At 45.1% G+C, this 26,796-nt stretch overlaps 1 protein-coding gene across 2 annotated transcripts in view; it reads left to right on the top strand.

Annotated features, from left to right (window-relative positions):
- ANKUB1 (ankyrin repeat and ubiquitin domain containing 1) overlaps positions 1–26,796 on the top strand; it is a 77,494-nt gene that overhangs the window by 27,676 nt on the left and 23,022 nt on the right. The window contains exons 1-2 of one of the 2 annotated variants that reach the window (XM_068279256.1): positions 4,386–4,698; positions 15,510–15,726. In XM_068279256.1, coding sequence (XP_068135357.1) covers positions 4,684–4,698; positions 15,510–15,726 — 232 coding nt within the window. In that variant the 5' untranslated portion in view covers positions 4,386–4,683. Of the gene's footprint in view, positions 1–4,385; positions 4,699–15,509; positions 15,727–26,796 lie in introns of those variants that run through there. The other variant, XM_068279255.1, reaches the window with a different exon arrangement.

Raw genomic sequence — 26,796 nt, 5'->3', positions numbered from 1 at the left:
CACAATGCAGAATTTAAAACAAGAAATTCGGGCACTACAAATTCTCCAACTTGAAAAAAGCTTAAAATGGTCCAGGCAACTTTTCTTTGAGAGGGGGAACAAACCACACACTATATTAGCTCGAAAGTTAAACCCCAAATCATCCCAACAAATGGTTTATTCCATGAAAGACGTTGAGGGCACAACCCACTATGACCCACAAAAAATCGCCCACATTTTTGTAGACTATTACTCTCAGTTATATAACTTACCAGACCTATCCAATAATCCCCTCTTTTCCCAAAGACTAGACACATTCCTCTCCCAACTAAATCTTCCAACCCTCTCAGAGACCCAAATTGCACAGCTTAATGCCCCCATTTCGGAAAACGAAATCATAGAAATACTAAAATCTCTCCCCTCCTCCAAGAGCCCTGGTCCGGATGGCCTTCCCTATTCCTATTATAAAACTTTCAAGTCTGTACTAGTCCCACAACTAGTCAAAATAGCAAATAAGATACTCCAGGGCGAACAACCGCCCCCTACCATGTTAGCCTCCTTATTAACAGTGATTCCTAAGGAAGGGAAGGATCCCCAATTACCCCAAAGCTACCGACCTATCTCCCTCCTCAATTCAGACCTGAAAATCATAACAAAGGCTATGGCCAACCGCCTAAACCCCATCTTAACCACATTGATCAATAATGACCAAGTAGGCTTTATTCTAGGACGACAAGCCGGAGACAACACCAGGAAAGCCATAAACCTTATTTCGCTTATGAGTCAAAGTGGCAGGCCTTCTCTGCTCCTAAGTTTGGATGCAGAGAAGGCCTTCGATAGACTTTCTTGGCCTTATTTATTCCGGGTACTAGAGCATCAAGGTTTCAAGGGACCCTTCCTTTCCCTGCTTAAATTCTTATATTCAACCCCATCCACTTTAATTAAACTCCCCCTTGCACCCACGCGACCCCTACTGATACGAAATGGCACCCGACAAGGGTGCCCCCTCTCCCCCTTATTATTTGCCATCAGCATTGAACCCTTAGCATCAGCAATTAGACTAAACCCGAATATACACGGTGTCCGTCAAGGAAGGCATGAACATAAGATATCTCTATTTGCTGACGACGTCCTACTTACACTCACACAACCCCTCATCTCTCTACCGGCACTACACTCTACTATACAAGAATACGAATCCCTCTCAGGCTTTAAACTGAATCAAGACAAAACAGAAGCACTGCCCATCAAAATACCCCCAATCCTCATGGCCTCCCTAAAAGCCCACTACCCTTATAGATGGAAAACTCACGCCCTAAAATATCTAGGGATCTACCTCACACCTACATACTCCTCCTTATATAAACAAAACTACCCTTCACTGATACAAACTATCCTTCAAGACCTCCATAAATGGACTGCCTATAAAATATCCTGGATAGGGAGAATATATTCTCTAAAAATGAATATTCTCCCACGTCTCCTATATCTATTCGAAACCCTTTCAATACAGGTCCCCTCGGCTCAGCTGTCTAGGTTGCAATCTGAATTTTCCAAATTTATATGGAACCATAAACGCCCAAGGGTGCATAAGACGATTCTCCTCTCTCCACGAGAATTGGGAGGCCTTGGAGTTCCCCATCTCAAATTATATTATCAAGCTGCCCACCTCAGACAGCTGACCGAGTGGACTACTCCTAGAGTCTACACTAAGTGGGGCCTAATAGAAGCCACAAATATCCTCCCAATCTCTTTGGCTTCCCTTATTTGGGCACCACCCCAACCAAAACCCTCTCTGACTAATATTTTACCCACTATCTCCTTTACCATCCGCATATGGAGGACCGCAGCACCTACTGCTCACCTTCAATCCACCCTCTCACCACTATTACCAATACTTGGGAACTCGTCTTTTCAACCTGGAACCTCCAAAGATTTCATGACCCGCTGGTTTAACCTGGGCTACTTCAATCTTAAAGACTGGTTGGATCCACGGACAGGCAAAATTTGGGACAGACCTACATTGGAAGGAAAAATTCCTTTCACCCCCCAATTATTCCTGGAATACTACCAGGTCCAACACTTCATACATAAAATCATTAGTGGGACCCCCAAAATCCCTCCCTATACACAATTTGAACGTATATGTGAACGTAGAGGATACCAAAAAGGATTGATCACCCTCTTACAAACCAAATCAAACTCCCTCACCCCTTCCCATCCTTACATGACCAAATGGGAGTCCAGTCTTTCCACCGCTATCTCCCTAGAAGATTGGATTGACATATGGGAAAATGCTAAACACAGCTCTATGTGTGTACAAATAAAAGAAAACATTTATAAGATCCTCTATCATTGGTATTTAACCCCAGACAGACTTTCCAGAATATACAATGGAGCTTCGGATCTATGCTGGAGGGGCTGTGGGGAAAAGGGTACCCTTGCACACATCTTCTGGTTCTGCCCCCTAATTAACAAACTATGGAAAGACACGCAGTCACTGATTAAATCGGTTACTGGGGTCCCGGTTCCACTCGACCCCCTCAATATGTTATTAGGCAAAACCCTGCCTGCTGTTCCCACACACTCAATGCGCTTAATTAACCATATACTGACTGCTGTCAGACTCTCCATAGCAGCTGCATGGAAACAGATAGCCCCACCCACAATCTTGGAGGTAAAATCTAAAGTTACCTGGTACAAAACAATGGAACAAATGACAGCCTCCCTGAGAGACTCTGAAGATCGATTTCACAAAATATGGGACCCTTGGACCTTCAACCCTTCAGGCCACATACCTCCCTAGCCTCCGCACGGTCTTTTTTTTTTTTTTTTTTTTTTTTTTTTTAAGGCCCTTCTGACTTTCTCCATCCTGCTCTAACCCCTGAAATGGAAATCTAGATTCTGCGATGTGGGATACTGGGCAATCGTGATTCACATAATGTCATAGGTTATAAGATTTCTGATTGACTTTATGTAGTAGGTATAGTTACCTTCCCCTACCTCTACTCCCTACCCCCCCCTCTCCTCCCCGTCCCTTAGCCTTCCCCCCCACTATATAGCTCTCTTTACCCTTTATTAGATGTTACTCTATTAAACGACACTGTTACAGCAAGGTAGATTACTGTATAAGCCACATGAAGACTGGCAGAAGATCTTGTTTACCCATTCATGTTCTTACTTGTCATGACCTTATTCATATTTTGCATTTGACTCATACGGTCTTCATGTATTAATATAATTCTTTAATAAAAACCAGAGTTACAAAAAAAACATCTTGAATAATGAATTCTTCAAGGATGAAACTAACAGTTGGGTAGCTCCTTTACCGTTTCGTTCACCAAGAATTAGACTTCCAAATAACAAGAAACAAGTTATTTCTAGGCTAACTTCACTTAAAAAAATTCTGAAGAACAAACCCGATATGAATGATCACTTTATAAAGGCAATCACTAGCGATGATGGAAAGGTTCGCAAGGTGAAAGTGAAGACAGCAAGAAATGATAGTGTTAAGACTTTGTTTAGACCCATCAGGGAGACAGTCTTTGGCCCGGTTCACATTAGCGGTCGCGGTCCGGAATCGCCGTGCCGGAGCCGGACCGCATGCAGAACGGACGGAACGGACGCACGGCATAGCAATGAAAGCCTATGCGTCCGTTCACATGCGTCCGTTTCGTCCGGACCGGATCCGGACCGGATCCGGACTCCGGCATAAGACCCAACATGCGCTATTTTTTGGTCCGGCTCCTCCGGCAGCCGTATCCGGAGCGGAGCCGGACTGCACCATCCGGCCAATACAAACCAATGAGAACCGGAGAGCGCACAACACACTGGCTAAAAATCCGGATGTTCTACCCCACTTCCTATGCGTATTGAAGCGGCGATTTTGGATGGGGACACATGGGCAAGCATTTTGGAGTGGAGCAGCAGTGATTTTAAACGTGCTGGAGATGTTGGCAGTATGTCGGAGGTGGAGGTGAGTGCTAAACAGCAGAGGGCCTGATTCCACAGGTCCACCTTCTGCTGACCTCCCAGACCCCAACATTTTTATTCCTTTTCTAATATCTTTTACCAAACGGATCCGGATCGCATCCTGATGAACACCTGATGCAAACTGACCGGATCCGGATCGGATCCGGATCAGAACCGTACGGTTCCGATCCGGATCCGGTCCGGATCCGGTCAGGTCATCCGGTCCGTTTGGCAGAGAACCGCAAGTGTGAACGGGGCCTTACTCTTGCCTTCAAATGAAGATGTCTTATCTACTCTATCCAAGGGAACAGCCTGATATGCCTTCGAGTCTACTGAGTTACATCCTTTCTCCAGTGATGGAAGATTCTTCGAAGATCTGCATTCAAGAATTAATGTTTATGTTTTCTCTCTTTTCTACAAGTCTTAATTATACATATAGTTTTCAATGTTAAATTGTATATATATAGTGTTATCTACCGATACCAAGCGGGGAGTGTGCTGTCACAACAGCCTCCTTTAATGTTATTTAACATTATTTATATTCTTTGTAATAGTATATTCCAGTCCCCCTGCAAGATTTAGTTATTTAGCATTTCCCAACTGTAACTCCCTGCTCAACAGCCTTGTCTAGATGTTTCTGCAACAGTTGAGTTCAGTTAGTGAGGCGATCCTGCTGTGCTTGTAGTCGCATCATATTTTTACCTATGAATATGCTCTAAAAAACATCTTTGTATGCTTTCAACGCAAGTAAAGATACTACAGATTATACTTGGAGTCATTATTTCATCGAGTAAACTGCCTGTGGAGGTTTCTAAATCAGTGTGGAGTTATACTGCTATACAGACTGGGTCTTCTGGAGTATGCCTCACACATAAAGCGGGAATTCGAAACAGAACACTGTTGATCTTTTTGGATGCAGTAGTGTCTGAAGTACACCAGAAACAAGCATGCAACTAATCTTGTCCGTTCTGACAATAATGTCAGAAACACCTTATCTGCTGCATGCTTGTTCCGGGTCTGTGGCTAAAAGTATTAGAGGCAGAGAATCAGAAGAAAAGCCAGGCAACTGTTATTGCTTAAAGGACCTTTGCCGCGAAAATCTTAAAATTTAAAATACATGTTAACATATACAAATAAGAAGCATGTTTCTTCCGGAGTTAAATGAGCCATAAATGACTTTTCTCCTATGTTGCTGTCACTTACAGTAAGTAGTAGAAATCTGACATTACCGACAGATTTTGGAATAACCCATCTTCTCATAGGGGGTTCTTAGGGTTTTCTTTATTTTTAAAAGCATGTAGTAAATAGCAGTTGTTCTGTCCAACTGCCAAAAAAAAGTGTACGGTGAGCAGGGAGGCTGGCCAGCATCATTTTATAAATCTTTTTCAGGGAATGTCTTCATAAAGAATAAAGGCCATACTGAGAATCCCCCATGAAGAGATGGACTAACCCAAAACTTGTCGGTAATGTCAGATTTCTTCTACCTACTGTAAGTGACAGCAACATAGGAGAAAAGTAATTTATGGCTCATTTTACTCTGGAAGAAATGTACTTCTTATTTGCATGTGTTTTCAATTTTAAGATTTTCACGACAATTCCTCTTTAAAAAGAAATAAATATGGCAGCCTCCATATCACTCTCACCTCAGGTTCACTTTAAGACTTTCTGTGAAAAAATAAAACACACTTTGTTGTCCATACATTAGCAGAAATATGACAACAGGTTCATGTATGGTTAATCAGTACAGAGTAAATGGGAAGAAGAATTAAAAGTGAACCCTAAAGTTGATATAGAACTATAGATGATGACAACCGTGAGCTGAGCTACACAAATCCAGCATATCTGGAGATAGAATAGTGGATGTTCAGTTTCTTGTCTCATACAAGAATAATGCAACATGGTGTAATAGCAGTCTACCACAGCACGCTAGGAGCCTGCGCTAAGGGGTCAATTTATAAAACGGCAATAAAATCCTACTTTATACATCACGCCATTTCTCAGCAAATTGCAGCTCTTCACCAGGGAGATGTTAACCTTTCTCTAATGAGCCACAGTTTTCTTGGTGAAAAACACACAGCTATCTTGTGCTGCTGAGCATTTTCATTGGCCGCTGTGGGGTCTATTAGCTTTCAGTAGAAGCGACATTACTCAGTGTCTGACTACCATAGCAGGTGAAAAGACATTGATGCAAGACCACACATGACAATGAATTCATGAATGTAAAGTATTTGTGTCAGTAGGGACTGGAATATTGTTTTGTTTTTTTTAAATGGAGTATGTATAACGACTCCTTATTCTTGCCCATAAGAGCACCAACAAATGCTAGAAATACAGCATCATGAATTGTTAATTGCACAACGCTGTATGCAATGCTTACTGGCAGTATTTTCTGCACGGCTGCACCATCCTGTCCTGCGTGTGCTCTTCAGTACGTCAGTCTGTTGGCAGCAAAGTGAACAGAGCAGAGGCCTGGCTAAAAATAGGGAAAATTGATTTTTGTAATTATATATACTGGGAGTTTTCCTTATTAATCTGAAATGTCATTTTATCTGTTTTTGTTAGGAGTTTGGAAAACAGCCATGTGTACAGAGCCTGCTATCCAGGCTGAGAAGCCAGTGCAATCTAATTTAACCCAGATTATTTTTATGTTATGGTCCATTCTGCAGAGAGAAGCATGCAGCAGAACTCATGTAAATCACATACATTAAGCATCCTCAGCATTAATGTATTAAAACTTAATTAGGTCCAGACTTGATGAAGGCAAATTCTGAAAGCATGTTGGGGTGAATTATAAGTATTACCTTTCAAACTGAACTATTTTAAATGTAAAAACTGTTTTGCTGTTGATTTGCACCTATTCATGTAGGCTTAAGACCTCATTGCCTGTTACTTCCTGTTAGAGGTGAGCTCTTACTGTTGTTCAAACCTACTTCCTGTAAACTACAAACTTCCATTTGGCCATGTAGAGGGATGGTTATTGCTCTAATGCTGCTATTCTTAGCATCTATTGCTCTTCCTTCTGTGTAAGTCACATTGACATAACCGGATTACTTGTTCAGTAGCTGAATCCATTGAGGAGAGAAAGCAAGTTCCCAGCACAGTCACCCAGTGAAACAGATATTCTGTCCAGCACTTTGCTTTTGTGTACTGTTTATGTGTACTTATCATTCTGATTGCTACAATAATTTGGCTTGTTCCATTTTTGGTTAGTTTGGTTTTAAACATAAAAACAATATTCATAACTTTATTTTTAAATATGGTCCATAGAATTGCAATTAATACTGAATTACCAGTAGATATATACAAATATAGTTTGTAAAAATATGTCATATTGGGCCCAATCCAATTCACTTTTTATCCTAAATTTCTAATCGTTTATTTTCTGTTTAAAATCACTTTTCAGCATTGCAATTGAAAAAGTACCAAAAAGCATGTGAAAGGGTACTGCCAAAATCATAGAGTATTTTCTTGCTTGCTGGAGGCTTAAAAGATAAGATGTGAAAAAAATATCACTTAAAGCGGACCCAAACCAAAAAAAATTTTTTATTAAAAATATTTAGTTGCAGCACTCTGACACATACAAAGATAAATAAACACTCCTTCAAGCCTATGATCATTTCAGTGCATGCTTTTCACCCTTCTCTTTTCATAACTAGGGTTATACAGGTGGCAGCCATTAGCAATTCCTCCATTGCCTCACACCATCTACTCTTCCAGTTTGCCGGATTTTGTCCCGGCAATTTGAAAGGAAGGGAGGGGTTCCTCCAATAAATGTAAAATCTTTTATATTTGTCATCATGCAGCTGAAAAAAGGCTGCTATTTATTATTATAATTTAGAAAATAGATTTTATTTCTGAAATCTTGTATTTTTAATTTGGGTCCACTTTAAGAGAAAAAGTGAATTGGATTGGGCCCAATTTCTTATATTTGGATCTATGTGCAAGTGGCTTTGAAGGAGCTCAGGCACAGCGAGTGATTGCCATATGCCACCAAACCCCTTGTTTATCCTTCATATATGGATAATGCAGCAGATAGACTAATGAACATGACAGATGTGGGTATCTCTGGAACACAAAGGCTCTTATTCATTTCCCTTTTTCTCCTACAGTTTGTTTTCTCCTAGGTGAAATTTTTGCACCTTACGAATAAAATGCCTTTTAAGCCACCAGCAAGCAAGCAAATATTAATATTTTGGCAGTACTTTTTCACCTACTTTTTGGTATTTTTTTAGTTGCAGAGTGTTGAAAAGTTATTTTAAAGGGACTCCGAGCAGTGCAGAAACTATGGAAAGATGCATATCATTTTAAAGCTCTCTTTCTCCTCTTTCCAATGATATATAAATATATATAGATATTCAGCTAAATGGAGCTGCTGACTTTAGGAAAAAGTCACCCTGTCACTGTGTAATACAAGTAACTATGGGAAGATAGATATAATTTTAACCACTTGAGGACCTAGGGCTTTCTACCCCTTAAGGACCGGCCACTTTTTTTCCATTCAGACCACTGCAGCTTTCACGGTTTATTGCTCGCTCATACAACCTACCACCTAAATGAATTTTGGCTCCTTTTCTTGTCACTAATAAAGCTTTCTTTTGGTGCTATTTAATTGCTCCTGCGATTTTTACTTTTTATTATATTCAGCAAAAAAGACATGAATTTTGGCAAAAAAATGATTTTTTTAACTTTCTGTGCTGACAGTTTTCAAATAAAGTAAAATTTCTGTATACATGCAGCGCGAAAAATGTGGACAAACATGTTTTTGATAAAAAAAAACCCATTCAGCGTATATTTATTGGTTTGGGTAAAAGTTATAGCGTTTACAAACTATGGTGCAAAAAGTGAATTTTCCCATTTTCAAGCATCTATGACTTTTCTGACCCCCTGTCATGTTTCATGAGGGGCTAGAATTCCAGGATAGTATAAATACCCCCCAAATGACCCCATTTTGGAAAGAAGACATCCCAAAGTATTCACTGAGAGGCATAGTGAGTTCATAGAAGATATTATTTTTTGTCACAAGTAAGCGGAAAATGACACTTTGTGAGGAAAAAAAAAAAAAAAAAAAGTTTCCATTTCTTCTAACTTGCACCAAAAAAAAATGAAATCTGCCACAGACTCACCATACCCCTCTCTGAATACCTTGAAGGGTCTACTTTCCAAAATGGGGTCATTTGTGGGGTGTGTTTACTGTCCTGACATTTTGGGGGGTGCTAAATTGTAAGCACCCCTGTAAAGCCTAAAGGTGCTCATTGGACTTTGGACCCCTTAGCGCAGTTAGGCTGCAAAAAAGTGCCACACATGTGGTATTGCCGTACTCAGGAGAAGTAGTGTAATGTGTTTTGGGGTGTATTTTTACACATACCCATGCTGGGTGGGAGAAATATCTCTGTAAATGACAATTTGTTAATTTTTTTTACACACAATTGTCCATTTACAGAGATATTTCTCCCACTCAGCATGGGTATGTGTAAAAATACACCCCAAAACACATTATACTACTTCTCCTGAGTACGGCGATACCACATGTGTGGCACTTTTTTGCACCCTAACTGCGCTAAAGGGCCCAAAGTCCAATGAGTACCTTTAGGATTTCACAGGTCATTTTGAGAAATTTCGTTTCAAGACTACTCCTCACGGTTTAGGGCCCCTAAAATGCCAGGGCAGTATAGGAACCCCACAAATGACCCCATTTTAGAAAGAAGACACCCCAAGGTATTCCGTTAGGAGTATGGCGAGTTCATAGAAGATTTTATTTTTTGTCACAAGTTAGCGGAAAATGACACTTTGTGAAAAAACACAATTAAAATCAATTTCCGCTAACTTTTGACAAAAAATAAAATCTTCTATGAACTCACCATACTCCTAACGGAATACCTTGGGGTGTCTTCTTTCTAAAATGGGGTCATTTGTGGGGTTCCTATACTGCCCTGGCATTTTAGGGGCCCTAAACCGTGAGGAGTAGTCTTGAAACGAAATTTCTCAAAATGACCTGTGAAATCCTAAAGGTACTCATTGGACTTTGGGCCCTTTAGCGCAGTTAGGGTGCAAAAAAGTGCCACACATGTGGTATCGCCATACTCGGGAGAAGTAGTACAATGTGTTTTGGGGTGTATTTTTACACATACCCATGCTGGGTGGGAGAAATACCTCTGTAAATGGACAATTGTGTGTAAAAAAATCAAAAGATTGTCATTTACAGAGGTATTTCTCCCACCCAGCATGGGTATGTGTAAAAATACACCCCAAAACACATTGTACTACTTCTCCCGAGTACGGCGATACCACATGTGTGGCACTTTTTTGCACCCTAACTGCACTAAGGGGCCCAAAGTCCAATGAGTACCTTTAGGATTTCACAGGTCATTTTTGTTTCAAGACTACTCCTCACGGTTTAGGGCCCCTAAAATGCCAGGGCAGTATAGGAACCCCACTAATGACCCCATTTTAGAAAGAAGACACCCCAAGGTATTCCGTTAGGAGTATGGTGAGTTCATAGAAGTTTTTATTTTTTTGTCACAAGTTAGCGGAAATTGATTTTAATAGTTTTTTTTCACAAAGTGTCATTTTCCGCTAACTTGTGACAAAAAATAAAATCTTCTATGAACTCACCATACTCCGTACGGAATACCTTTGGGTGTCTTCTTTCTAGAATGGGGTCATTTGTGGGGTTCCTATACTGCCCTGGCATTTTAGGGGCCCTAAACCGTGAGGAGTAGTCTTGAAACCAAATGTCGCAAAATGACCTGTGAAATCCTAAAGGTACTCATTGGACTTTGGGCCCCTTAGCGTACTTAGGGTGTAAAAAAGTGCCACACATGTGGTACCGCTGTACTCAGGAGAAGTAGTATAATGCGTTTTGGGGTGTATTTTTACACATACCCATGCTAAGTGGGAGAAATATCTCTGTAAATGACAATTGTTTGATTTTTTTACACACAATTGTCCATTTACATAGAAATTTCTCCCACCCAGCATGGGTATGTGTAAAAATACACCCCAAAACACATTATACTACTTTTCCTGAGTACGGCGGTACCACATGTGTGACACTTTTTTGCAGCCTAGGTGCGCTAAGGGGCCCAACGTCCTATTCACAGGTCATTTTGAAGCATTTGTTTTCTAGACTACTCCTCGCGGTTTAGGGCCCCTAAAATGCCAGGGCAGTATAGGAACCCCACAAGTGACCCCACTTTAGAAAGAAGACACCCCAAGGTATTCCGTTAGGTATATGGCGAGTTCATAGAAGATTTTATTTTTTGTCACAAGTTAGTGAAAAATGACACTTTGTGAAAAAAAAACAATAAAAATTAATTTCCGCTAACTTTTGACAAAAAATAAAATCTTCTATGAACTCGTCATACACCTAACATAATACCTTGGGGTGTCTTTTTTTTCTAAAATGGGGTCACTTGTGGGGTTCCTATACCGCCCTGGCATTTTACAGGCCCAAAACCGTGAGTAGTCTGGAAACCAAATGTCTCAAAATGACTGTTCAGGGGTATAAGCATCTGCAAATTTTGATGACAGGTGGTCTATGAGGGGGCGAATTTTGTGGAACCGGTCATAAGCAGGGTGGCCTTTTAGATGACAGGTTGTATTGGGCCTGATCTGATGGATAGGAGTGCTAGGGGGGTGACAGGAGGTGATTGATGGGTGTCTCAGGGGGTGGTTAGAGGGGAAAATAGATGCAATCCATGCACTGGGGAGGTGATCGGAAGGGGGTCTGAGGGTTTGGCCGAGTGATCAGGAGCCCACACGGGGCAAATTGGGGCCTGATCTGATGGGTAGGTGTGCTAGGGGGTGACAGGAGGTGATTGATGGGTGTCTCAAGGTGTGATTAGAGGGGGGAATAGATGCAAGCAATGCACTGGCGAGGTGATCAGGGCTGGGGTCTGAGGGCATTCTGAGGGTGTGGGCGGGTGATTGAGTGCCCTAGGGGCAGATAGGGGTCTAATCTGATAGGTAGCAGTGACAGGGGGTGATTGATGGGTAATTAGTGGGTGTTTAGGGTAGAGAATAGATGGAAACACTGCGCTTGGGTGGTGATCTGATGTCGGATCTGCGGGCGATCTATTGGTGTGGGTGGGTAATCAGTTTGCCCGCAAGGGGCAGGTTAGGGGCTGATTGATGGGTGGCAGTGACAGCGGGTGATTGATGGGTGGCAGTGACAGGGGGTGATTGATGGGTGGCAGTGACAGGGGGTGATTGATAGGTGATTGACAGGTAATCAGTGGGTTATTACAGGGGAGAACAGATGTAAATATTGCACTGGCGAATTGATAAGGGGGGGTCTGAGGGCAATCTGAGCGTGTAGGCGGGCGATTGGGTGCCCGCAAGGGGCAGATTAGGGTCTGATCTGATAGGTAACAGTGACAGGTGGTGATAGGGAGTGATTGATGGGTGATTGATGGGTAATTAGTGGGTGTTTAGAGGAGAGAATAGATGGAAACACTGCGCTTGGGTGGTGATCTGATGTCGGATCTGCGGGCGATCTATTGGTGTGGGTGGGTGATCAGATTGCCCGCAAGGGGCAGGTTAGGGGCTGATTGATGGGTGGCAGTGACAGGGGGTGACAGGGGGTGATTGATGGGTGATAGGTGATTGGCAGGTGATTGACAGGTGATCAGTGGGTTATTACAGGGAAGGACAGATGTAATTAATGCACTGGCGAATTGATAAGGGGGGGGGGGGGGGGGTCTGAGGGCAATCTGAGCGTGTGGGCGGGTGATTGGGTGCCCGCAAGGGGCAGATTAGGGTCTGATCTGATAGGTAACAGTAACAGGTGGTGATAGGGGGTGATTGATGGGTAATTAGTGGGTGTTTAGAGAAGATAACAGATGTAAACGATACATTTGGGAGGTAATCTGACGGCGGGTTTGCGGGCGATCTAATGGTGTGGGTGGGTGATCAGATTGCCCGCAAGGGGCAGGTTAGGGGCTGATTGATGGGTGGCAGTGACAGGGGGTGACAGGGGGTGATTGATGGGTGATAGGTGATTGGCAGGTGATTGACAGGTGATCAGTGGGTTATTACAGGGAAGGACAGATGTAATTAATGCACTGGCGAATTGATAAGGGGGGGGGGGGGTCTGAGGGCAATCTGAGCGTGTGGGCGGGTGATTGGGTGCCCGCAAGGGGCAGATTAGGGTCTGATCTGATAGGTAACAGTGACAGGTGGTGATAGGGGGTGATTGATGGGTGATTGATGGGTAATTAGTGGGTGTTTAGAGAAGATAACAGATGTAAACGATACATTTGGGAGGTAATCTGACGGCGGGTTTGCGGGCGATCTAATGGTGTGGGTGGGTGATCAGATTGCCCGCAAGGGGCAGGTTAGGGGCTGATTGATGGGTGGCAGTGACAGGGGGTGATTGATGGGTGATAGGTGATTGGCAGGTGATTGACAGGTGATCAGTGGGTTATTACAGGGAAGAACAGATGTAATTAATGCACTGGTGAATTGATAAGGGGGGGTCAGAGGGCAATCTGAGCGTGTGGGCGGGTGATTGGGTGCCCGCAAGGGGCAGATTAGGGTCTGATCTGATAGGTAAAAGTGACAGGTGGTGATAGGGGGTGATTGATGGGTGATTGATGGGTAATTAGTGGGTGTTTAGAGGAGAGAATAGATGTAAACAATGGATTTGGGAGGTGATCTGATGTCGGATCTGTGGGCGATCTATTGGTGTGGGGGGGTGATCAGATTGCCCGCAAGGGGCAGGTTAGGGGCTGATTGATGGGTGGCAGTGACAGGGGGTGATTGACGGGTGATTGATGGGTGATTGACGGGTGATTGACAGGTGATTGACAGGTGATCAGGGGGATAGATGCATACAGTAAACAGGGGGGGGGGGTGGTCTGGGGGGGGGGTCTGGGGAGAATCTGAGGGGTGGGGGGTGATCAGGAGGGGGCAGGGAGCAGGGGGGGGATAAAAAAAAAAATAGCGTTGACAGATAGTGACAGGGAGTGATTGATGGGTGATTAGGGGGGTGATTGGGTGCAAACAGGGGTCTGGGGGGTGGGCAGGGGGGGGGTCTGATGGGTGCTGTGGGCGATCTGGGGCAGGGGGGGGAGAAATCAGTGTGCTTGGGTGCAGACTAGGGTGGCTGCAGCCTGCCCTGGTGGTCCCTCGGACACTGGGACCACCAGGGCAGGAGGCAGCCTGTATAATACACTTTGTAAACATTACAAGTGTATTATACACTTTGTATGCGGCGATCGCGGGGTTAACATCCCGCCGGCGCTTCCGTATAGCCGGCGGGATGTTGCGGCGAGCGAGCGGTGACAGGCGCCGGCGGAGGATCGCGTCACGGATGACGCGATCGCTCCGCCCATGCCCTTAAATGGACCGCCGCCTCTGTGGGTGAGGCCGTCCTGAAGGGCTCCACTTCCCCGCCGCCCCTGTGTAGTGGGCGGTCGGGAAGTGGTTAAAGGTCTCTTTCTCCTCTTTCTGACAACCCCTAAATTGTCGCCTACGCCTTTTAGTTTTCTCTATTTTTGCGATCGAAGTCGCGGCCACGGCAATTTCGATCGCGAAAATAGCGAAAACTAAAAGGCGTAGGGCGGTGGTTTATATATCATTAGAAAGAGGAGAAAGAGAGCTTTAAAATGATATACATCTTTCCATAGTTTCTGTACTGCTCGGAGTCCCTTTAAACAGGAGATGAAAAATTATCTCCTAGGAGAAAACTTAATAGGAAAAGTGAATTTACTAAAGGCCAATATCACACTCAGTCACAGAGGACACGTTTCTGAAAATATACTTAGGGGCCTTTTACACTTAATGTGTTGCGTTTTTTTTCTTCTCCATAGCAGACTATTGTGAAAAAGCTTTCAGTTAAAACGCGTATAGTGGGAACTGAGCCATGTGAAAACATGGACATTACTTTCAAAATTAGTCGTCTTTCAGTTATAACTGAGAGCAGCTGCTTAAAGAGAAACTGTGACCCAGAATTGAACTTTATCCCAATCAGTAGCTGATACCCCCTTTCCCATGAGAAATCTATTCCTTTTCACAAACGAATCATCAGGTGCCTCTGTATGGCTGATATTGTGGTGAAACCCCTCCCCCTAGAAACTGTGAGGACCACGGTCCTGGCAGTTTCCTGTCTGTGAACCTCATTGCATTGTGCGAAATAGCTGTTTACAGCTGTTTCCAACTGCCAAAAAAGAAAGCCGCAGCTACTTCCAGTGATATCACCTGCCAGCAGTAAAAATGTCACCATGTGATAAATGTCAGAATGTAAATCAGGGAGAGGAAAGCTTTTACAATAGGCAAACACTGACTAAATCATTTATACATAATTCTTGTAAAAATGAAGCACTTTTTTTATTACATTATTTTCACTGGAGTTCCTCTTTAAGTGTAAAAGGACCATTAATCTAAGCATTCAGTTTTCTTAGGAGCTCAGAACCTGGGATGCCAAAATATGCCATCAACTAACTGATGTGAATATGCTAATCATCTGCATTTGAATAGGAGGCTGAATTGGGTCTTTGATGACTTGTCACTGGACTTGTATTTACACAAGTTGGTAACACATCTTGCCATCATTTCAGGAGGAGGAAAAGCCAGCTCTGTACGTGTATAATGCCGTAACACAAGACAAGCTCCCAATCAAGGGGAATATTCATCTTCTCGAGGGAACTGTGTCACAGCTGAAATCGTTAGTATCTCAGAAGTGTGGATTTCCAGTCAGTGTGTTTTGCTTGAGGACATTAGAAAACAAAGAAATGTATGACTGCAACACCCTGAGTGATTACAGACTGGATCTAGGTAAGATAACATCTACAAGATATGGACTCATGATCAGCAACTTTTTCTATGTTGGACTATGTCCGACACTGGACCTAAAACTTAAAGGACACCTGAGTAGAGTTGGGCCGAACCGGTTCGCCTGCGAACGGTTCCATGCGAACTTCCGTGGTTCGCGTTCGCGTCCCGCAGGCGAACGTTTGCGGAAGTTCGGTTCGCCCCATAATGCACCATGGAGGGTCAACTTTGACCCTCTACATCACAGTCAGCAGGCCCAGTGTAGCCAATTAGGCTACACTAGCCCCTGGAGCCCCACCCCCCTTATATAAGGCAGGCAGCGGCGGCTATTACTGTCACTCGTGTGCCTGCATTAGTGAGAGTAGGGCGAGCTGCTGCAGACTGTCTCTCATAGGGAAAGATTAGTTAGGCTTAGCTTGTTCCTGGCTGCATACCTGTTCTGTGAACCCACCACTGCATACCTGTACTGTGAACCCACCACTGCATACCTGTTCATTGAACCCACCACTGCATACCTGTTCAGTGAACCCACCACTGCATACCTGTTCAGTGAACCTGCCACTGCATACCTGTTCTGTGAACCCACCACTGCATACCTGTTCAGTGAACCCACCACTGCATACCAGTTGTGTTCAGTGAACCCGCCACTGCATACCTGTTCTGTTCAGTGGACCCGCCACTGTATACCTGTTCAGTGAACCCGCCACTGCATACCTGTTGTGTTCAGTGAACCTGCCACTGCATACCTGTTCTGTGAACCCGCCACTGCATACCTGTTCTGTGAACCCACCACTGCATACCTGTACTGTGAACCCACCACTGCATACTTGTTCAGTGAACCCACCACTGCATACCTGTTCAGTGAACCCACCACTGCATACCTGTTCAGTGAACCTGCCACTGCATACCTGTTCTGTGAACCCACCACTGCATACCTGTTCTGTGAACCCACCACTGCATACCTGTTCAGTGAACCCACCACTGCATACCTGTTGTGTTCAGTGAACCCGCCACTGCATACCTGTTCTGTTCAGTGGACCCGCCACTGTATACCTGTTGTGTTCAGTGAACCTGCCACTGCATACCTGTTCTGTTCAGTGGACCCGCCACTGTATACCTGTTCAGTGAACCCGCCACTGCATACCTGTTGTGTTTAGTGAACCTGCCACTGCATACCTGTTCTGTGAACCCGCCACTGCATACCTGTTGTGTTCAGTGAACCCGCCACTGTATACCTGTTCTGTTCAGTGAACCCGCCACTGTATACCTGTTCAGTGAACCCGCCACTGCATACCTGTTGTGTTCAGTGAACCTGCCACTGCATACCTGTTCTGTGAACCCGCCACTGCATACCTGTTGTGTTCAGTGAACCCGCCACTGTATACCTGTTCTGTTCAGTGAACCCGCCACTGCATACCTGTTGTGTTCAGTGAACCCGCCACTGTATACCTGTACTGTTCAGTGAACCCGCCACTGTATACCTGTTCTGTTCAGTGAACCCGCCAATGCATACCTGTTGTGTTCAGTGAACCCGCCACTGTATACCTGTTCTGTTCAGTGAACCCGCCACTGCATACCTGTTGTGTTCAGTGAACCCGCCACTATATACCTGTTCTGTTCAGTGAACCCGCCACTGTATACCTGTTCAGTGAACCCGCCACTGCATACCTGTTGTGTTCAGTGAACCTGCCACTGCATACCTGTTCTGTGAACCCTCCACTGCATACCTGTTGTGTTCAGTGAACCTGCCACTGCATACCTGTTCTGTGAACCCGCCACTGCATACCTGTTCTGTTCAGTGGACCCGCCACTGTATACCTGTTCTGTTCAGTGAACCCGCCACTGTATACCTGTTCAGTGAACCCGCCACTGCATACCTGTTGTGTTCAGTGAACCCGCCACTGTATACCTGTTCTGTTCAGTGAACCCGCCAAAGCATACCTGTTGTGTTCAGTGAACCCACCACTGTATACCTGTACTGTTCAGTGAACCCGCCACTGTATACCTGTTCTGTTCAGTGAACCCGCCACTGCATACCTGTTGTGTTCAGTGAACCCGCCACTGTATACCTCTTCTGTTCAGTGAACCCGCCACTGTGCATACCTGTGCAGTTAAGTGAACCCACCTACCTACGTGAGTGCACGCAGTGTGATATACCACTCCGTGCATACCCGATATGGACAAAACAGGTAGAGGAAGAGGTAGTGCCAGAGCCAGAGGAAGGCCACCCGGCAGGTCTGCGCGAGGTCGTGTAAATGTAATTTCGTGTGGACCTGGCCCATAGTACAGTGCTCGGAAGAAGGCATGTCCCATCACCTCCCAATATTGTCAGGACGTGGTTGAGTATTTAGCGACACAGAACACCTCATCTTGCTCAGCCACCAGCACTACTACTACCAATACTTCCGCTGCATTTGACACTTCGCAAGAATTATTTAGTGTTGAAATCACTGATGCACAGCCATTGTTGTTACAGCCAGATGAATTTTCACCAGCTCATATGTCTGAGTTACGCGGCAACACTATGGATGTAACATGTAAGGAGGATGAAGGACCTACTGATGGTGCATGTTTGGATTTTTCTGAGGCAAGGGAAGCTGGGCAGGATGATTACGATGATGACGATGATAGGGATCCTCTGTATGTTCCCAGTAGAGGAGATGAAGAGGGGGACAGTTCAGAGGGGAGTCAGAGAGTAGTAGGAGGAGAGAAGTTGCTGAAAGAAGCTGGGGCAGCTCTTCGTCAGAAACAGCTGGTGGCAGTGTCCGCACATCATGTATCGCCACCTATGTACAGCCAGCCAACTTGCCCTTCAGCATCAGCTGCTGAGGTCCCCATAGTGCCCACATCCCAGGGTGGCTCAGCGGTGTGGAAATTTTTTTAATGTGTGTGCCTCAGATCGGACCAAAGCCATCTGTTCGCTCTGCCAACAAAAATTGAGCCGTGGAAAGGCCAACACTCACGTAGGAACAAGTGCCTTACGAAGGCACCTGGAGAAAAGGCACAAACAGCAATGGGATGGCCACCTGAGCAAAAGCAGCAGCAGCACACAAAAGAAAAGTCACCCTCCTTCTCCTCTTCCTCCTTCAGGTGCATCATCTGCTTCTGCCGCTTTCTCCCTTCCACCTTCACAGGTACCCTCCTCCACTCCGCCTCTGCCCTTGAGCGCTTCCTGCTCCTCTGCCCACAGCAGCAGTCAGGTGTCCGTAAAGGAAATGTTTGAGCGGAAGAAGCCAATTTCGGCCAGTCACCCGTTTGCCTGGCGTCTGACAGCTGGCGTGGCGGAACTGTTAGCTCGCCAGCTGTTACCATACCGGCTGGTGGACTCTGAGGCCTTCCGTAAATTTGTGGCCATCGGAACACCGCAGTGGAAGATGCCAGGCCGCACTTATTTTTCGAGAAAGGCCATACCCCAACTGCACCGTGAAGTTGAGAGGCAAATGGTGTCATCTCTTGCGAAGAGCGTTTTGTCAAGGGTCCACCTGACCACGGATGCGTGGTCTGCCAAGCACGGGCAGGGCCGCTACATTACGTACACAGCCCATTGGGTCAACCTGGTGGTGAACGATGGCAAGCAGGGCGCAGCGGACCAAATTGTGACACCTCCACGGCTTGCAGGCAGGCCTCCTGCCACCTCCTCTCCTCCTGCTACATGCTCTTTGCTGTCCTCCTCCTCCTTGGCTGAGTGGCAGTTCTCCTCTCCAGCTACACAGTCCCAGCTCCGCAGGGCCTATGCTGCATGCCAGGTACGACGGTGTCACGCCATCTTAGACGTGTCTTGTCTCAAAGCGGAGAGTCACACTGGAGCAGCTCTCCTGGCTGCTCTTAAGAAACAGGTGGATGAGTGGCTGACCCCGCACCACCTGGAGATAGGCAACGTGGTGTGCGACAACGGCAGCAATCTGCTTGCCGCTTTGCATATGGGGAAGCTGACACACATACCCTGCATGGCACATGTCATGAATCTAGTTGTTCAAAGATTTGTGGCAAAGTACCCTGGCTTAGCGGATGTCCTGAAGCAGGCCAGGAAGTTCTGTGGGCATTTGAGGCGGTCTTACACAGCCATGGCACGCTTTGCGGAAATTCAGCGGAAAAACAACATGCCGGTGAGACGCCTGATTTGCGATAGCCCGACTCGCTGGAATTCGACCCTGCTCATGTTCTCCCGCCTGCTAGAACAGAAGAAAGCCGTCACCCAGTACCTCTACAACTACAGTAGAATGAAACAGTCTGGGAAGATGGGGATGTTCTGGCCCGACAACTGGACACTGATGAAAAATGCATGCAGGCTCATGCGGCCGTTTGAGGAGGTGACCAACCTGGTGAGCCGCAGTGAGGGCACCATCAGCGACTTAATTCCCTACGCTTACTTCTTGGAGCGTGCTGTGCGTAGAGTGGCGGATGAAGCTGCGAATGAGCATGACCAGGAACCGTTACGGCAGGAACAGGCATGGGACCAATTTTAATCAGACCCAGCTGTTTCCTCAACACCTGCGGCAGCACAGAGGGGGGAGGAGGAGGAAGAAGAGAAGTCGTGTGCAGAAGACGAGTCAGACTCAGAGGATGATGAGCAAGGTGTTTCTTTGGGGGAGGAGGAGGGGACGGCGGCAGGCGTCGCAGGGGGCTTGTGCTGCTCAACCTTCCCGTGGTATTGTTCGCGGCTGGGGGGAGGAGGTTGACTTACGTGACGTCACTGAGGAAGAGCAAGAGGAGATGGAGGGTACTGGATCCGACTTTGTGCAGATGTCGTCTTTTATGCTGTCCTGCCTGTTGAGGGACCCCTGTATAAAAAACCTCAAGGGGAATGAGCTGTACTGGGTGGCCACACTACTAGACCCTCGGTACAGGCACAAAGTGGCGGACCTGTTACCAACTCACCTGAAGGTGGAAAGGATGCAGCACATGCAGAACCAGCTGTCAACTATGCTTTACAATGCCTTTAAGGATGATGTGACAGCACAACGCCAGCAAGGTACCACTGCCACTAATCCTCCTCCCGTGTCCACGCAGTCAAAGACAGGACGCTCCAGCGATCTCATGGTGATGTCGGACATGCGGACGTTCTTTAGTCCAACGCCTCGCCGTAGCCCTTCCGGATCCACCCTTCACCAACGCCTGGAACGGCAGGTAGCCGACTACCTGGCCTTAAGTGTGGATGTAGACACTGCTGTGAACAGCGATGAGGAACCCTTGAACTACTGGTTGTGCAGGCTTGACCTGTGGCCAGAGCTGTCCCAATTTGCCATCCAACTTCTCTCCTGCCCTGCCGCAAGCGTCCTGTCAGAAAGGACCTTCAGCGCAGCTGGAGGCATTGTCACTGAGAAGAGAAGTCACAAAAGTGTTAAGTACCTCACCTTTATCAAAATGAATGTGGCATGGATCCCGGAGGGCTGCTGCCCGCCCCAAGACTAAGTCAGTCCCCGCACACACAGCATCTCTGCCTGCACGCCGTGTGACTGGCTGCCTGGCCTGCCCCAAGAAGACTAAGTCGCTCCCAGTCCCTCCACACAGCATGTCTGCCTGCAGGCCGCTTGACTACCTTCTCCGCCACCACCAACAGGGTCCGGGACTCCAGGCGGATTGCTGAATTTTTTTAGGCCGCTGCTAGCAGCGGCCGCTGTAATAATTTTTCTGGTGCGTGTACATGACTGCCTAATTTTTCTGGCTGCACTGCGCGGGCAGCTGCAACAACAAAAGAAAAGGCATGTACATGCGCCCATTCCCCTTCGTGATCATTACCTTGCCGTGGTGAAGGGGCTTGCGTATCACAATGAAGCAATGACCGGCGCCTAGATGAGTGTCTCGGGGGGCACACAAAAGATAATAAGGTCGTTGCTTCATTGTGGTCAGACCAAATTTGATCAGCTGGACAGTCACTGTTCTGTCATTCAGCTACATCAGCCAGGCGACCATATGGGCTGTAAAGCCACCAAAACCTGCACTCTCGCCATGGTGCGCACCAGTCCAGCACAGCCGTCACTACACAAACAGCTGTTTGCGGTGCGTTACACGGTGAGTTTGGTGTGTCAGTGTGAAGCAGTACCTTAATTACACTACCTGATTGATGTATACACATGCAAGATGTTTTAAAGCACTTTAGGCATGTCATTTAGCATTCAATGTGATTTCTGCCCTTAAAACGCTGCTTTGCGTCAAATCCAGATTTTTCCCGGGGACTTTTGGCGTGTATCCCACTCCGCCATGCCCCCCTCCAGGTGTTAGACCCCTTGAAACATCTTTTCCATCACTTTTGTGGCCAGCAGAATTTTTTTTTTCCAAAGTTCACCTCCCCATTGAAGTCTATTGCGGTTCGCGAACTTTTCCGCGAACCGAACGTTCCGCGGAAGTTCGTGAACCCGGTTCGCGAACCTAAAATCGGAGGTTCGGCCCAACTCTACACCTGAACTGAAAGGGAGGCTGCCATATTTATTTCCTTTTAAACAATACCAGTTGCCTGACTGTCCTGCTGATCCTCTGCCTCTAATACTTTTAGCCATAGATCCTAAACAAGCATGTAAATTAGATGTTTCTGACTGAAGACCAAGTTAGTATAGGTGGACTTCAGTTGCAAGCTGCATGCTTGTCTCAGGTGTGTTATCTAGATGCTACTGTCTGCAACTAAAGAGATCAGTAGGAATGGTGGGCAACTGGAATGGTTTATGATGGAATAAATATGGCAGCCTCCATATCACTCACCAGGTGTCGTTTAAAGAACAGCTATCAAAAAAACTGTTTTTCTGTAAACCCCACATACCTATAGAGTTGTTAGCCAGCAACACTAAAATGCTTTTCAGAGGTCTCTCAGCACAGCCTGTGTGAAAAAAAAATCTGTGTTTACCAACTGTTTTGTAACAATTATGTGTCGGCGTCTGGGGGATGAACTGTAACCTGGCTGTAAACTGTTTACTTTATACACTGCGTAGCAGAGAGACACACACAGACAGGAACACAGAGATTCAGGTTATGATTATTTACACAAATTTTAAGCTATATTTCTGCATTCTGTCATTCTGAGCAGATTTCAGTCACAGTATTAGAGCAAGTGAAGATTATTTCTGTATGCTGGATGTGCTAGGCACAGTCCTCCATATTAATGCCCACAGTGAGAACTGTTTTCTGTAAATGTAATTTTCTTCATCTAAAACATGGAAAGATTAATAAAAAGCCTCTGTACTCCAATTTGCTAGTAATTACTGGAAATATACTGTAAAATAGCGGTTGCCGGGGTTGTTTTGAGACCCCATGTTGCTACTCTTCAGAGAAAATTAAAAGAGGAGAGAAACTTACAATTGACCCCCTCTTAAATACTCTCTCATAGTTTGATTCACCTTTGTATGTAGATGAGGGGTCACTGAGCTTACCAAGCCAATTTGTCACATGTCACTGTCAACGGAACAATCGTCTGCCCAACCGCATAGGCCTGCTGCCTGCAGGTCACGCTGGACTCGGCCCTCTCCTTCAGCCCCCACATCCAAACCTTTTCTAGGGCCTGCAATTTCCATTTACATAACATCTCCAAGATCAACCCCTTCCTGACCCCGGACACTGCCAAACTACTTTCCCTCATCATTTCCCGCCTGGACTACTGCAACAACCTCTTGTCAGGCTTCCCTCCGAACCACATAGCCCCCCCCCCTTAAATCCATCATGAATGCAGAAGCCAGAGTAATCTGCTCCTCCCACCATTCTGTCTCTATGACTCCCCTATGCAAATTCCTCCACTGGCTCCCGATCGTCTCCAGATTCAGCTTCAAGATCCTATGTCTGCCCTACAAATCTATATGAAAGTCCTGCCCAACGTACATCTCTGACCTGGTCGGCAAATATACACCTGCCTTCGCTCCTCCAACGACCTCCTCCTAACCACCCAACGCATCTCACACTCCCATGCATGACTACAGGACAGCACTAGAGCTGCTCCCATCCTGTGGAACTCTCTTTCACTGCTCATCAGGCTTTCCTTCTCCTTCAACACCTTCAAACTCACCTCCTCAAGAAGGTCTACCCCACCTTGCCAATGCCCTAACTTTCTCTACCAAGAACCTTGTGATGCAGCCCTCCCCTCCTATTATGTCACCACCACCTCCCTTTAGATTGAAAGCCTTTGGCAGGGCCCTCTCTCCTTGTGTATTCTACATAATTGTGCACTCCGCCCACAGAAAGGTGTAAACTTGTATTATTGGGTCGACTTCTCCAGTGTATGATCTGGCATTGTGTGTCTTAGGGTCCTGTCACACCAAAGAGCATTTCACGGGTCATTTTTTTTAAAAACCTTCCATTGACTTACATGAAAATCACAGTAAAATTGCGGTAAAATAGCCGCGATCGGGAATTTTCAAAAAAAATCGCAACTGCTTAGATTTTGCCGCAATTTTAATGTAAGTAAATGGAAGCATTTTTAAAAAAAATGAAAACGACCTCCGGTGTGTCAGGGCTCTTACTGCTTTTTACCTGTATTGTGTTGTCTGTCACCCCTATTATCCTTGTCTGTAACCTTATTTATTGTCCTGCACTGCGTCATATGTTGTCACTTTATAAATCCAATAAATAAAAATAATAATTTGTGTAGCAGATTGATAATATGTGGGATCTCTATTTCTTTTATGAAATGTATTAAAAGTTATGTTTTATTATATACAGTACAGTACAGACAAAAATGCAGGTTGCAGTGTTGAATTTGTTTGTTAAATGGACATATGATGTTCAAAAGTTATTTACACATCTCACCAGTCACCATGAAGAAAGAAATGTAATAAGCAACTTTCCATAACAACACAGGGCTGCATTATTAATGCTTAAGGCTCCACGTCTTAAACAGTGGGTCTTGTGTGGCCCCCAAACATTGCTTATTCCATTAATGTGTCCCCCCATACAGCTCTTTAAACACCACAGTAGCTGCTTCAAAATGCTGATTTTAAAAAGACGGCATTGACTATACAAAGGATCTGTAGACCTCTAGTGGTGTAAAATGAAATGGCGGTTATTCCACCACCAGCCCTCACTTGAAAATGTATCCTGATTTCATGTAACAAACCTTGCAAAAGAAAAGTGTTGTGTAGCCAGGGGCGTAGCAATAGGGGGTGCAGAGGTAGCGACCGCATCGGGGCCCTTGGGCCAGAGGGGCCCCGAATGGTCCTCCCTCAACTACAGTATTAGCTCTATATTGGTCCTGTGCTCATAATAATCACTTTTATATATACTTTGAATAGTGGCAATTATTAACAAACTGTTCCCCTCCCCTTCTTGCACCTCTGACACTGTAGTTGCCATTGGCAGCTTTTAGTGCGCCGTATCAATTGCTATGTATAGAGTGCATGGGGGGCCCCATTGGAAAACTTGCATCGGGGCCCACAGCTCCTTAGCTACGCCACTGTGTGTAGCTTTATGTATGTTTATAGATGCTGCTTGGTGTGTACAGAAACCACCTTCATTTCAGTGCAACAGTGGACTTAAAGACAAACTAAAGCTGGAAATCCTCAGATAAAAGTTACAGATTGCCTAGCAAGCTCATGGTGAACCAGAACTCCTAAGAGTGTGTAAGGGACTAAAAAATACCAAAAAGCCTCCATAGCCAAATGCTATGTAAAGTAGAATTTTGCCTTCTTAAAGAAAACCTGTAATAAAGAAAAGTGCCCTTTCTTTATTACAGGTAAGAAGCATTTCTTCTTTGCTCTAAAAGAATATTTACAGCATAAAACCAGAAAAAAAATTAGTAGCAGAACAGCATTCAAACAGCTAAGCACAGCGCTTTCTTTTTCAGTGCTTAGCTCCAAAGCTGAGGAAGGTGTTCAATTACCATGTTTATGTTTCCTTATTAGCCACAATTAGTAAACATTCCTGGCAGTGCTTCAGCTTGCTTGGTTGGTACAATATGAAAAAAGAAAGAAATCTCGCTAGATACATTATAATATATAAATACAGCAGCTATGCAATAAAGTGCAATGGCAGCTTTAAGAGCAGAAAAACTGCACTTTGGTAACTTGTAATTTATAAACAGAGAATAAAATTTGTATACAAAAGCACATATGATAGTTGTATGGGTAATAAAAAGTAAGAAACATGTATTTATTGATGAATACGTTAGATTTGAATCCCGCTTTAAATGCTCTCAGTGTCTTTAGCAAAGCTAAAAGTTCACATATAGAAACTAAGAGTACATTGGTCTTTATAGTCACCTCTCCCACCAGCAACTTGTTGCAGCAGTTTGTAGATGACTGAAAGGCACATCTATGCAGCTACAGTGGGACATAGGTTAGAGAGCAAGTCCATTGAGAGCCTTAGTTCAGCCACCCATTTTTTTATGCCTTAAAGAGAACCTGGACTGAAAATAAAAAGTCAAAATAAGCATACACAGGTCATATTTACCTCCCATGTAGTCTACTCCTCAATCTCTTTCTCCTTTCCTGCGTCCCATTAGTCCACTGTGATCAATGGAATTCTCCGTCCTCCATTTTAAAAATGGCCATTACCCCATAACAGCTTCCTGGTCAGCACACTGTTAAACTGTAATATCGCCCACTTGAGCCATAGGGAAACATGGACATTACCTTGCACATTCAGTTGTAACTGACAGCTACTGATATATAACTGACAGCAACTGGCATATTTCAGTTCTGGCAAAATCTTGTCAGAACTGGAAGGGATTACTGTAAGAAGAAAATGGTGAGCTTCTGAGAGGAACTGACGGTGAGGTTAGTGTGTAATATTCATTTGCAGCTACATCATGTGTTTATTTTAAATAATTTTACTCGCTTCAGGTTACCTTTAAGTAGTACATTTGCATTAACTAGCAATGCACAAAATACAGGTACTACAGCTAAGATTACGTACACATATCCAATTGTGATTGGTCAATGATTGGCCAGTTTTTCCACTTCTATGTAGTATGAAAGCTTATCTACACAATCTGTGCATCATATTCATAATCTGTTGGCCCTCATACTACATAGATGTAGTAAAATTGTCCAGTCATTGGCAAATAACAATTGTATGTGTGTACCAGGCATTAACTGTAGTAGTAGTGTAGCTCCTACAGATCTCTGCATCTGGCATAGCCCTTAGCTGTGTGTATAA

The sequence above is a fragment of the Hyperolius riggenbachi genome, chromosome 4 (genome assembly GCF_040937935.1).
Source record: "Hyperolius riggenbachi isolate aHypRig1 chromosome 4, aHypRig1.pri, whole genome shotgun sequence".
Taxonomy (NCBI): Eukaryota; Metazoa; Chordata; class Amphibia; order Anura; family Hyperoliidae; genus Hyperolius; species Hyperolius riggenbachi.
Note: the sequence above shows the minus strand (reverse complement) of the source record. Positions and strands in the feature narration are given on the sequence as shown.